This window comes from Oryx dammah, unplaced genomic scaffold (assembly GCF_014754425.2).
Source record: "Oryx dammah isolate SB20612 unplaced genomic scaffold, SCBI_Odam_1.1 HiC_scaffold_24, whole genome shotgun sequence".
In the NCBI taxonomy this organism is placed as follows: Eukaryota; Metazoa; Chordata; class Mammalia; order Artiodactyla; family Bovidae; genus Oryx; species Oryx dammah.
Genome location: NW_024070208.1, coordinates 31665055 through 31679125, shown reverse-complemented (window position 1 = coordinate 31679125; position 14071 = coordinate 31665055). Strand labels below are relative to the sequence as shown.

The following is a 14071-nucleotide window of genomic DNA, read 5'->3' as shown; positions in this document are numbered from 1 at the left end:
GATTACACGAAAATCAAGTTTTGATTGAGTGTGGGTGGAGGAGGAATGAACTTCCTTGATTTGGCGTTCTCAGCAGTGATTTCATCCTGCTGAGCTCACAGATTAGATTATCCGAGAATGTATCTGTTGGCATATTTTCCTTAATTGTACTGGGTAGAGCGGTGACCCCCCACTGCATCGCTGGGTGTCACTTTAGACCCTGGGTGAGCTGTTTCAAGTTTCTCCTTGGGGAAAGGAGGCGTTTCCATGCAAATACTGGACTTGTGACGTAGAAAAGCCTCATCTCATTAGTTTGCCAAGAGCTGGAGGAGTAAACGGAGGGCAGGTAGTATCTGAGTTTTCCTTCTGGATAATCACCTAGGCTTCCGTGTAAGCGGGAAAATGTGGATTGGGGAAGGAGACCCCGTTCTACTCCAGGAGCTCAGACCACAGCTCTTAGTTTTAGAGTTAGTGACCCTGGACAAGGTTCAGCCCCCCTCCCGGTCTCTGGGAGAAACTGTCCTCCTCCACCCCCATCCATCTTTCTTCCTCTCTTCTTTGTTTTTCTTACTCCCCCTTCCTTTTTCTCTGCTACTGGTCTCTCAAACATCGCCTGCTCTTCAGACAAAACAAGCTGTGGGTTGTGGCCATGCTCAAAGGACAGTTCCTTGCGTCCCAAGAGGTCACACAAAGAATCAAAAGCAGAGGTTAATTCACAGTGGGAAGGGAAGAGCTTTAATGGTATGAGGTTTCCGTTTGAGGTGCTGCAGAAGCTCTGAAATGAGATAGTGATAGTTGTATAAGCTTGTGAATATACTTACTGCCACGGAACTTGGCACTTTTAAAGGAAAAAGTAAAATTTTTGTTACATGTATTTCGCCACTTTTTTTTTTAAAGGGAGAGGTTGTTCTAAAGTGATGCTCACATTTGCAAGGTTTTTCCCATGTCTTACATTGCAAATTTTTCACTTGAACATTCCAGAGGACTTCAAAAGAGGTACCCAAGCAAAGGTAAACAACTAGCAGGGGCTTCTCGTTCACATGAGTGAGTCTGTGCCGGCTCGTGTGTGAGTGCTCCGCTGGGTCTGGCTGTGGCCAAGAGCTGTCAGGAGGCTTTTCTGGTCTGAATGGGGCTGAGGATATGGGCTGGAAAAGGCATCCAAGTTGTCTTCCTTGGGCCAAGCATTAGGATATGACAAAATGCTAGGTATATATGAGAAAGAGCTAAATGCGGTGGAACTCGAGGATAGAGAGATTTGAGGGTGTCAGGACTGAGTCTCCATAATAACTCCTACTGATTTCCAGTTCAAAATGGGACTCTACTCACAGGTCATGTTACTTTTCTCGATGTAAACCCTACAGCTCCACTGCCGTACATATGTCAGTCTCACTGAAGCAGCTGAATGTTAGCTAGTAATTCAGTTCAGTTCAGTCGCTCAGTCGTGTCCAACTCTCTGCGACCCCATGAATCGCAGCACGCCAGGCCTCCCTGTCCATCACCAACTCCCGGAGTTCACCCAAACTCATGTGCATTGAGTCGGTGATGCCATCCAGCCATCTCATCCTCTGTTGTCCCCTTCTCCTCCTGCCCCCAATCCCTCCCAGCATCAGAGTCTTTTCCAATGAGTCAGCTCTTCACATGAGGTGGCCAAAGTATTGGAGTTTCAGCCTCAGCATCAGTCCTTCCAAAGAACACCCAAGACTGGTCTCCTTTAGGATGGAGTGGTTGGATCTCCTTGCAGTCCAATGGACTCTCAAGAGTCTTCTCCAACCCCACAGTTCAAAAGCATCAATTCTTTGGTACTCAGCCTTCTTCACAGTCCAACTCTCGCATCCATACATGACCACTGGAAAAACCATAGCCTTGACTAGACGGACCTTTGTTGGCAAAGTAATGTCTCTGCTTTTGAATATGCTATCTAGGTTGGTCATAACTTTCCTTCCAAGGAGTAAGCATCTTTTAATTTCATGGCTGCAGTCACCATCTGCAGTAATTTTGGAGCCCCCCAAAATAAAGTCTGACACTGTTTCCACTGTTTCCCCATCTATTTGCCATGAAGTGATGGGACCAGATGCCATGATCTTCGTTTTCTGAATGTTGAGCTTTAAGCCTACTTTTTCACTCTCCTCTTTCACTTTCATCAAGAGGCTTTTGAGTTCCTCTTCACTTTCTGCCATAAGGGTGGTGTCATCTGCATATCTGAGGTTATTGATATTTCTCCCGGCAATCTTAGGGATGTCCTTTAAGCTTATACTGTTGTCAGAGATACAAGTAAATCAAGCCCTGAGAAGATTCTAGCAGAAGCGTTCTTCTTGGAGAAGAGCTACTGGGGTGTCTGCTAGTAGGGCTTGGCCCTTCTCTGTCTGGGTACCTGGACCCCCTTACTTTAGAGACACTGATGGAAGGGGAAGGGATGACGTAAACGGCCGCTTCACTGATCACATGAACTGACTGATTGGCTCAGGTCAGGTGACAGAGACTACTCACTCCCCACTCACTGCCTTCTGTGTGCCTGGGCAGCATGGCCTCATTTCTTTCCTGCAGTGTTTCTTAACCTATTTTGCACCATAAGGGTACATTTCCATGAGGAAGAAAAGGCAATTACTCTATAAGTTTTGTGGAAGGTTAATAGACATTTCTGAATTTTATTGTTCTAGGAAATAAAGCAGAAATAGCTTGAGAGTGACAGTCAGTTTATCATCCCCCGGCATCAGCATCCTTGTTCACCTTTCTCCTCTACTTTTCCTTAGCATCTCTCCCAGATCCATGAAAACCACTTTATGCTTCAGGTGTAATTCTGTCCTCTGGGTACTAGGACAGTCAGTCACCTTGATTTGAATAATCGCTTACGGGTACAGAGATTTGCATCAGTGACACAGTAACGATATCACTGGATAAATAACTCTGGTGACCAAGATCTCACTTAGGAAGGAGTATTGATCAGTGATTCCTCTTCCAGCCTCTGTCCATTCAAGATGGAATTTATTCTCCCTAAACTCTTGGTAATAAAGGTCCGTCTAGTCAAAGCTATCATTTTTCCAGTAGTCATGTGAAAGCTGAGTGCCAAAGAATTGATGCTTTTGAACTGTGGTGTTGGAGAAGATTCTTGAGAGTCCCTTGGACTGCAAGGAGATCCAACCAGTCCATCCTAAAGGAAATCAGTCCTGAATATTCATTGGAAGGACTGATGCTGAAGCTGAAGCTCCAATACTTTGGCACCTGATGTGAAGAACTGACTCATCTGAAGAGATCCTGATGATGGGAATGATTGAAGGTGGGAGGAGAAGGGGACGACAGAGGATGAGATGGTTGGATGGCATCACTGACTCAATGGACATGGTTGAGTAAGCTCTGGGAGTTGGTGATGGACAGGGAAGTCTGGCGTGCTGCAGTCAATGGGGTTGCAAAGAGTCGGACATGACTGAGTGAACTGAACTGAAACTCTTTGTGGTTTGAACCCTACTGCTTTAATCTTAAAATATTCTGAAAATGCCTTGCTGTCCTAGAGATTTTGATGATGGTTTCTTGGGCTTTACTAACAGCATCACAGGTCACTATCACCTTCTGTTCTCTGAAATATTTTTAGAGAAGAGTGTACTTTTTTAGTAGTTCATGGCTCTTGTCAGGAACCCCACTTCCTCTGCGCCCCAATTTGGGAGGTGGTTCTTGCTTACGCTGGTGTAGCCCTAAGCTGGGCCTGCCTCCTGCTACCTCTGCTTTGCAAACTGACCTTGATTCCTTACTGTGTCACTCCGAAGCCCCCAGCCAGCAGCCCCTCTTCTTGTGCTTACTTGGCTGTCACAGCATGAAACATCTTAGAACCTCACTGGAGAATCTGGGAAGAGTGTGAGCTAGAAAGGGGACTTTCTGATCATTTGGGGTAACTGCCAGTCCCATCGGCAGGCGGGTGCAGGGGTCACCAGGACACCCTGGGGGAACCAGGAGTTCTCCAAGGTGACTTCATAACATTGTTCCAAGTCTGGGTGCATACTCTAAATATGGTGGCCCTAGCAGAAAGAATGTTTCTTAAAGGAGCTTCCCTGTCTGTAGACTGCTAAGAATCAAACGGTACTCAAAAGAGCCACTGCCAAAGAGAACGTGTCTCCAGCCTAGAGTTCTCGTGGTGATGTTCTGGTGCTGGTCCTATCTCAGGACATTTTTCTTTCATGTTTGGTCCTTTATATTATACTCACTTTAGCAGCTCCATTCTTTGGTCACCTGTCCCTTCAAAGGAAATATGTCTCAAATCACCTCCTTTCAACACTTTGTACCCTACTGTCCCTCCTAGTTGTTCCCAGTTGCTTCCTGACTTGGGTCTAGTTCGGAGGTTCTCCAATCTTTATCACATATTTTCTCTTATTTCCTCTTTATCTCTCTTCCATTCTATGTATTCCACTAAAAATGGATGATTGAGAACCTGCTGTATGCTCAGCATTAGGAATTAAAATGAAAATATTTCAATTAAAAGCACAAAGGATGTATTTTTTTTCAGTTACCTAACGTATTAAAGATCTTTTAATCTGTGATGGAGTCACATTTTCTACTTGTTTCATTTAATAGTGTACCTTATTCCAGTGTTTAGACTCATTAACTCTGGTGCCTATTGACCTATGACAGTGAGTAGGGACACACATGGTTGCTGCTTGAAGAAGTTATATTCACGCAAACACACACACTATTATGTTAGATGTGTGCTTATTCAGATTTTCATTTTCTTGTTCAGCACTATATTCAGAGAGCTTAGCACAGCACCAGACACAAAACAGTGCCTTAATGTTTTATTACGTGAGTAAAAAGACTGTAAGGCTGATACAGAATGAATTTTGGACCTTTTGAGATTTAAAAGTAACTGGATTTTGGTTCAAAAGAATTTTTAATTTTATATATGGCATGTCCACTTTTTAAAAAATGCTTTAAATGGTTTTAATATGCTTTACATTAAAAATAAATTTTAAAAATTCAGTGAGGTTTTTAGGAAGCCTAAACGTTAAGAGTTGGAAATTAGAAAATCTTCCTTGTTTTCAACGCTGACTTATGCCCACAAGATCATTTAAAACTAGTGTCTGTCTATTCTCTTCTGAGTGATGGGAACTAGTGTTTAGCTCCACATGGTGTATCTGTATCCAGGGTCTGGGTGTCAGAGTTGCTCTTCTGGTTTAACGCTTGGTCTGCTACCCACTAACCCTACCACTTAGTCATTTCTCCCATGTTTCTGCTTCCTCACCCCTTAGCTCATCAAACAGGCATGATAATTTAGCATAGAACTGGTAGGAGGAGTGAACAAAGAAATATTAGTAAGGGGCTTCAGCGAGGACCGGGCGCCTCACCAGAGTGTCAGGTCAAAACAGCTCTGGAAATGCGGCTGATAACAGCACCTGCTTCAGATGCCGGTCGACAGCCGTGGAGGGTAAATGAGACTTTCGTAAACTCTTAACAGCTCCTCGGGTATCTGGTGAGCACTCAGTACATTTTTTTTTTTTTTGATAAGGAAGGCCTATAAAGATAGCATATCTTCAAAGGTTTGAACAGTCACACATGAAACCAGAGAACAGCTGAGTGACGTGCTGTACGACGTGGCGTGGGTTGTGAATAAACTCAGGCTTCAGAGAGAGAGCAGCATGATGTGTGCCATTGGATGTGAAAGGGGGCCCTGGTGGCCAGAGGCCAGGGGCGTCTTCTAGGCTAGGGAGCCAGGGTAGACTGTCGGGGGCCGTGGGCGTAGATGGAAGTTAGCAGGCTGAGCTCATGCTGTCCAGGGCCCCGCAAAGCCTGTGGTTGTGCTGGGTCGTACAGCTGGCAGTGGGAAGCCCGCCCCGTGGGTACCCCAGGGAGAGGGCCTCCTGCCCCCTGAAAACACACTTCCCTGAGCTGCATGCTTAGGGAAGAAGTTGCCCTCCCCTCATTTCTCTCACCAGCTATTTCATCCCCACTTGTCTAGAGCCTTAACTCTGTTGTTTTTGGAATCGAGTAAGTTGTCATTTAACAAAAAACAGTGATAATGGGCTGGATCCTGTCAATGATCCAAAGTCACTGAAATGCTCTCGGTATATGAGTTCTTTTTGAGTTGCCAGGCTTGGTATAAAAAGAGGCATCTCAAGTGTCTAATGGAAGTACAGTTTATTCTCAGGTTACTAAAACCCAGGTGAGCTTTCAAAGGCTTAGGATATGATGGACTAGTTCTCAAGTCTTTTTCAGCCTGTGATCTTGATGTTTTTCGATATCAGCTTTGGAACAAACAGTGAGTCAAGGATGTTCACTCTGGTTATCAGTGATCTTCACTTATCTATACACATGGACAAAAGGGTCACAGTCATAGTGTGTTGCACTGGCTGTTGAATTTGCTGCCACAAATGGGAATCTTACATATGAAACTTTACAGACACCATATACATGTAAGCAAGCAATTATCCCCAGAAAAGTTAAGAAATTCCTCTCCAAAAAGCTATGGTAGTTTTAAAGTGTGAATAAAAGGAAGAGAGAGAGAAAATCGACAACGTAGTGTAGCCGAACTCAATAAATGCTAATAATAGCATATTGGTCTTCCCTGGTGGCTCTGCAGCAAAGCATTAGCCTGCAATGCAGGAGACCATCTATAATGCAGGAAACATGGGTTCGATCCCCAGGTTGGGAAGATTCCTTGGAGGAGGGCATAGCTATCTACTCCAGTATTCTTGCCTGGAGAGTCCCACGGACAGAGGAGCCTGGCAGACTATAGTCCATGGGGTCACAAAGAGTCAGACACGACTGAGTGACTAACCCACCACCCCAATAGCATATTAGAATGATATTTAGGAAAGATTTCATATAATTTATATAACACTCTTTATACTGATAGACATGCTTCTTTTGGCCCTCGGAAGATTAGAAACAGTTGTGAGGAATACATTTTTGTTAAGTTATTTGACTTTTGAGATGACATTAACCCTCTGATACCATTTAACAAATTCTGTCAACTCATGGGCCAATTTCTGTATAAATGAGATGTGTGGGAAGGTAGTATTTACTAAGCCATGACTGTGGGTCAACTTAGTTATATTAACTCATTTAAACCATACTACATTCCTATGTGGTTGGTATTATCTCAATTTTATAAATAAGGAAAGAGAGGCTCAAAGAGTAAGTATAAGCGAGTTTCCCAAATTCTCTGACCCAGGAGGTTCAAACCCTCTCAACACCTCTTAATATTTTCTGTTTGTAATAACTTCTTTTCTCTCCTCTAATCCCAGAATGGTTGTGGGCTTTCAAATTGGTTCAACTCTAATTCTTTAACCCATATCCAAAGTATGAAAACTGAATTTAAGTCAAATTCACTACTTTCAAAGAATCATCCAACATCTCATAATAATATTTCATAAAATATGGAATATATTTTGTTATCAACTCACTTTGGGGAACACAGAACTTGAAACCACAATCTCACCTGATTTCTTCAGTATAGGACTTCTTTGGATCCTTAATAAAATACTAATGTGAACTCTGAATCTCTAAGGAGAGCCTATATAGACATTGCTTCCCAAGTTGCTTCCTTATTCACATATTCATTCACCCTTTTATTTTGTTAGAATACTGCAAGGGATGAATTTTTTCTGAAACTATCCTTTTTCTTTTTCTTTTTTAATTGGAGGATAACTGCTTTACAATATTGTGTTGGTTTCTGCCCTACATCAACATGTATCAGTCATAGGTATATGTATGTCCCTTCCCTCTTAAACTTCCCTCCCACCTCCCAGCCCATCCCACCCCTCCAGGTTGTCACAGGGCACCAGATTTGAGCTCACTGCGTCTTACAGCTAATTCCCACTGGTTAATCTAATTTTACACATAGTAATGTAAATGTGAAACTATCCTTCTCAGTAGCGTGTCACTTTGCCTCTTTGCACCTACATTTTCCATTCTCCAAGTGGAACTCAAGACAGTCCAAAAGTCCCTTTAGCTTTAAAAATTCTATGATAAAGCCTCTCTCCCCACCACCCAAAGTCTAGGCATTTGTGCTACCAAGTGAGTTTGCTAAGGATAGAATGAGATTTGTTGAAAACCACTCCATTCATTCATTCATGGAACATTTATGGATTGCCAACCACTCCGACAGGTTTGGAGGAAAAAAAGACAAGATACAAATAACATGAAAGACACTGTCTTCAGGATGAGGGCATGATATGATGATAAACATAGAGGAAGACAGCATGATACAGTACAGGAAGAGGTCAGTAGCAATGTGTGGATAATACAGATTCACATGAACTGATGACTATAAAATGGCTCAGTAAGAGAACAGAAATACTCCTGGATAATAAAGACTCTTGGAGGACCTGCCTTCTCTTTGCAGGTGTTGAGTAAGGCTTTCTGGTGGGAAAACACCCAATCTGCATCTGAAGGGATGGGTCAGTCTTCCATGAAGACACACCAGGCAGAGGGGACACAGGAGCAAACAAAGCATAGAGTTTGAAGCAGTGTAACACATGCCATGATCTATAAGAGCGTGACAATTGCTAGAATGTAGCGTTCAAGGCAGGGGAGCATACAGCTGTGTGGAGCAGGCAGGGACCACTGTGGAGGGCCTTCCTTGTCAGATGCTTGAACTTGATCTTGCGATGGAGAGCCAGTGGAGGACTTGGAACAGAGATGTGACATTTTAGGCAACTGGGTGGCAAAAAAGATGCAAAGAGAGAAGAGAGGTAGGGAGACCAGTTAGGAGACGCCTGCAAATGTCCAAGTGAACACCTGAACCAGGAGACTGACAAGAGGGAAGCAGAAACAGTTCATATTTTGTACAATCTGCTCAGCCTGATGGATCAGAGGAAGAGGGGGAAGAAGGTGGACCACCTTTGGTGTGGATGATGGATACATGGTGTCTATACAAGAGGAGAAGAATCATGTGATGTGATCAGTTTTGGACCCGCTTGGTGTCCGGCCTCTCTAAGATATTTGTAGATACCTTAAAATCGGTGACATTCTACCAGAACCTTTTCCTGTGCATCAAACACAAATAGATTTCATTTTGAGTAGAGGATTCACATGGAAGGAGGATTCCACATTGCCAATATTTGAATTAGGTTGTTGGGATGTTGCAAATAAATGGCAAGTTTATCTTTACTATAAATGTAATTACTAGTCAAAATTAGAAATAAGTTCATTTTAATTTTATTTAAGGGACTTCCCTGGCAGTTCAGTGGTTAAGACTCTACTTCCAATGCCAGAGTATTGGTTCGAGCCCTGGCTGGAAAGCTAAGATTGCACAGGACTCATGGCCAAAAAACCAAAACATAAAAAAAAAGGAAACAGAAGGAACATTGTAACAAATTCAATAAAGACTTAAAAAAAAATGGTCCACATAAAAAAATCTTTATAAATCTTATTTAACTAGGGAATCACAAGACATACAACAGATAATGTTTAAACTTGTGGATTTAACTCTAGTTTTTTTTGTTGTTGTTGAAAGATCAACAAACAACCATCAGTTTAAATGGGTTTTTTTTCTTATCAGTATTCCAAAATATAATTTTAAATATTTTTTAAACCAAATCATTGAAATCAGTATCAGTGAACTAAGGAGATTATAAATCTACTCTGAACTTAAACTATGCCAGGCATTCAAAGCTCTGCTTTACCTCAAACTGGAGGAACTAACTCCTCACTTTTCCCTGTTGTCCAGATGAACTGAAACATTTTCTGAGTGGCTCTTACCATTTTCTGAATGCACAATTTTTTATTTCTATTGTTTTTGGCAGCTTGTGGGGTCTTAGCTCCCAGACCAGGGATCAAACCCAGGCCCCCAGGCAGTGAAAGCTGAGTCCTAACCATTCGACCACCAGGCAATCCCCTGAATGCCTGATTTAAAGCAGACTCTGGAAGACTCTTTCTACGGGCTTAGTAATATGGTCTATACAAGAACTGACTTCAGTATCCTTCCCTGGAAGTGGCTTAACCATGAATCAGAGCTCAAATAGGATTTTTGCAGTTCTATCAGCAGCTTTAGACATCCTGGAAGAAAGCTTTAGGGATTTTAAGAGGCAGAGGAGAGAGAGGAAACTCAACGAAAAAAGTCTCTTACCAGGTTCTTGTTGTATTTTGTGGTTGTTTTTAAACCAGGTTATCTGAGGCTCTGGGACGCCATTAGCATGACAGTCTAGAGTCGTCGAACTGCTGATGGCGACTGTGCGGTCACTGAGGTTTCGCAGGAGGTAGGGTGCTTCCTGATCTAGTGGATAAAGAAAGGGAATTGTTATTACTCTCAGGTCTCATTCTTTCGTTATATATGCATATCGACACTTTGCAGATGGAAAAGCAGCAAAACTCAGCTGTACGTGTTCATTCATATTTTGTTCCCTCCATTTTTCCTCTGTGGTTAGCCTACCGCTTCCTCTTAAGTTACTGCAATAAACTGAAATCTGTTAGAACACAGAGGAAAATCAAGAACTCAGTTCTGTATTTTTAGATTTCAGTATCAAGGTTTTTGCCTGGCCAGCTAGTTTCCTTCCTTTCTTTGAGATAAGCTTTTTTTTTTCTAAAATTTACAGATTTTTGCATGATATTTTAGGAACTAAAAAGGAAACAGACATAATTTTGGATACGGTTGGTAGTGAATTTTTACATATATGCAGGGAGTTACAGTGATGAGCTAACTGAATTTTGCATTTTTTGTGTTTTATTCACATGATAGTAATGAGCTAATCTGTGCATTTTTGCATCTTACTAACATGGGATGGCATGCTTGTGTCTCTCAGCAGTCAGTAACCTAAACTGTAAGGTAGCAGACCAAACAGGAGAATTTCTTGAACTTTGAAAACTTTTTATTAGGAGTGTTTCCTTCCTCCAATCCCTTCCCCAATGCAAACGACCAAAGGATTAATTCAAGAGACAGAGGCACAGATGTGTAGTTTTTGTACTATATAATAGCACAAATAATGTATTTTATATTACTTTCTCTTAAAACATACAAATATGATACAATACAATTTATTTTAATAAAATGCCAACCAATATAGTACAACAAAATGAATTTAATACATTAGGAGGCAATACATTATAACACTAAAATCCCACACAGAAACAGCAGTACCCCAAGGCCCCGTGAGTACAGCGTCTCTATTTTAATGGAGTCAGTCCTGCTGATGAGTATACATTCTAGCTGGACAGGTGCTGGATTGGTAAGTTCCAAGATAGAAGGATAAAATTGGCTCCTATAATCTTTCCCACTCTCTCAAACCATCCTCCCCACCACTTGTTGCCCATCTGGGAAGATAAATCAAAAGAGTTCTGGCATGACTCACACATTTTGTGTGATTGGTTTCTGCGCTGACTTGGCCCATTTCTGATGTCCTCCTCTCATTGAACTAACACTGTGAAAGCAGCTTGTATGTGTGTGCGCTTAGTCGCTCAGTCTGACTCTCTGCAACCCCATGGACTGCAGCCCGCCAGGCTCCTCTGTCCACAGAATTCTCCAGGCTAGAAAACTGGAGTGGGTTGCCATGCCCTGCTCCAGGGGATCTTCCCGACCCAGGGATTGAAGGCCTCCCACATTGCAGGCAGATTCCTTACTGTCTGAGCCACCAGAGAAGCCCGAGAAGCCCGGAGTGGGTAGCCTATCTCTTCTCCAGCGGATCTTCCTGACCCACAATGCTCTAAGAGATGACACCTTGCAATGAATGGCTTTGATTCCATGTCCCTGCAGAACTCTGCTGAGTCCCCACTCCTTTCTGATTTTATTCCTGCAGGGAGACTCTCTGTATGAGCATTCATTAGAGCAGCTGAGAAACCTCAGGTTAAAAAGTATGTTACTAAATGACTGATAACATGTTGACACAGCATGACGTGGCAGGGTGGCTGTCTGTTAGAAGAAACAGATTTTTCATTCAGTTTGGATTTCCATAGCTTATGATTATCAGCCTTTTCTCATTTTATACAAAATGAAATCTGAAGGCAAAAAGAACTGAAGGCGTGCTAATGTATCGACTCTTCAAATAGAGTGTGAAATGCATAACAGCAGCCATCCTTTGACCTGTTTCAGTGTAGTTCTCCTAGTCTGTCGTGCAGACTCATTTTAATATTTCTGGGTTTACGTTCTGTCCGCTCTGTCAAGTAGCTTAACGCAGCCATGCATCAAACTCTTCCACTTTGATAACTTTTACATGCTCGATCATTACAATTTTGACGTTTTTACAATCAGGACCCCAGACATATCAGTGACACATGACAAGATAATAAAGAACAGCATCATATTACTATTTCACATATTTTACAGCCAAGTGTGACACATCTTATTTAAAACCCAGAACAGACCCAGATCACTGGGTTATACTTGTAGTGGCTTCCTCCAGCACATTTACTATTTCCCAGGCACCAAATATGAAAAAATAATCCATCATTACCCATAGGCCTTATTATAAAGAGGAAGCCTGAATACATGGCCCGTCACACCCAGATTATTTTCATGGCTACAAACTGGAACCATCAACAGCACAGACAGGATCTGGCTTCCCTGACAGGTGTGTTTGAAAACAATGCTTATATGAAAGAGAACATTTTAACATAAACGTCACGCACAGCTTCCCAAAGCCCTCTCTGAACCAAACGAACATCAGACAAGAAGAAGCACAAAGACGGAAGTATGAGCAGAGGACTCTCAGCTAAATACAGAGTTCATATCAACATGTCTGAAACATACAGTATGAGGATTTTTTCCTCTGTACCCATGTTTGAAAATAAAAAGTTCTCCTAGGTGCAAAGTCTCATTTTTGGCAAGTTTCTAAATGGCCTAAATCAACCAAGGAATCTTTTTTTTTTTTTTTTTTAATCAATTCCCACTTTATAGTCATCTATTTCAGAATTTTTAAATAGAGAAAAGGTACATTGCACCCATATTTTTAAACCTGAGTTATTTGATGGAAACAGATAGCTGCTTTCCAAAATTTAATGAAAGGGAGAAGATCCCTTCAAATGGAGAAAACTGGGATGAAAAAAATATTTCTGCTGCTTATCAGTAGCCAAAGATAGCACCCCACCAGGTCCTTTTCCTTCTCAGCATCTGTGCCCCAGGGATCTGCTGGGTCCCACAAATAAGTGGTTTCTCTTCTCCATCTGGAAAGGGGCCTGAGGAACCAGCCTCACACCCTCTACTCCATCTCAGTCATTCTCCACAGCAGGCTCCTTGTTCTTTCTTGTTCTCCTCCCCTACCCTTATGCCACACCCAGAAGACAAATGGACAAAAGTCAAAACCCACCCAATCATATTTTTTCTTTTAGAAACTCTCTGGAAGGATTCATTACTCTAAGGGATTCCTGACATCATCCTTTGTAAAATACTATGTCCTTCCACTACCCGGGAAATGATCGGTTCTGCATGTCCAATTCACCATGTTTTTTCATTTGCTTTTTCAGCTTTATTAAAAAAAACTGAGCACTCCCCTCCCCCAAGTCCTAAGGCACTAAGGCACTGTTTCCTGGAGGAACACACTGACTTATAATGAACAATTCGCCAGGCTAAAGAGCCATAGGTAAAATTTCCAGATACAATTGATTATTCTTTCCTTTGGGCTGACAACTTCCAGGTTGCTAATTGTTTTCAAAGCATTTGGGGCTCCATGAAAGTGGCAATCTGGGGAAAAGCTATTGTTTACTCCTTCACATCTGACAAAAGCAATTCCCACGTGAAAGACAAGTTTAGCCGTGGGACAGAGCTTGCTACCTAAAGGAGGAAACAGTCTGGTGAGTTCCCAAGCCTCAGGAGCTGTCATGCTGACACCTCCTACTTACTACCCAGTCCAGCCACTGCTGCTCTCAGCCTTGGATATTTTGGTCATTAGAATTTGCTTTCCAGTAGTTCAGGCAAGTCACAGGCAATGATCAATCATAAATGAAAACAACAGAACAATGCACATGAAACTGGTGAAAAAGTCACTTTCCCCTCAAATGCAAGCTGAAAACAAGAGATTACAAATCTCTCTGGATTAGAAAATGGGATACATTTTAGAATGACTCTTGAGTCCTGCTTCTGTAGTTTTACCATTAATCCCCAGGGGAAAAATAACCCCTATTAACATTTGCATATGAGGGAAGTGGACTTTTTTTTTTTTTTTTTTTGATGGACAAATTT

At 42.1% G+C, this 14071-nt stretch overlaps 1 protein-coding gene across 2 annotated transcripts in view; it reads right to left on the bottom strand.

The window, feature by feature from the left end:
* The window catches only part of FLT1 (fms related receptor tyrosine kinase 1), a 205945-nt gene that overhangs the window by 71439 nt on the left and 120435 nt on the right, over positions 1–14071 (bottom strand). The window contains exons 14-15 of one of the 2 annotated variants that reach the window (XM_040266732.1): positions 10031–10177; positions 8019–8619 (exon numbers count right to left, since the gene is read on the bottom strand). In XM_040266732.1, coding sequence (XP_040122666.1) covers positions 8612–8619; positions 10031–10177 — 155 coding nt within the window. In that variant the 3' untranslated portion in view covers positions 8019–8611. Of the gene's footprint in view, positions 1–8018; positions 8620–10030; positions 10178–14071 lie in introns of those variants that run through there. The other variant, XM_040266731.1, reaches the window with a different exon arrangement.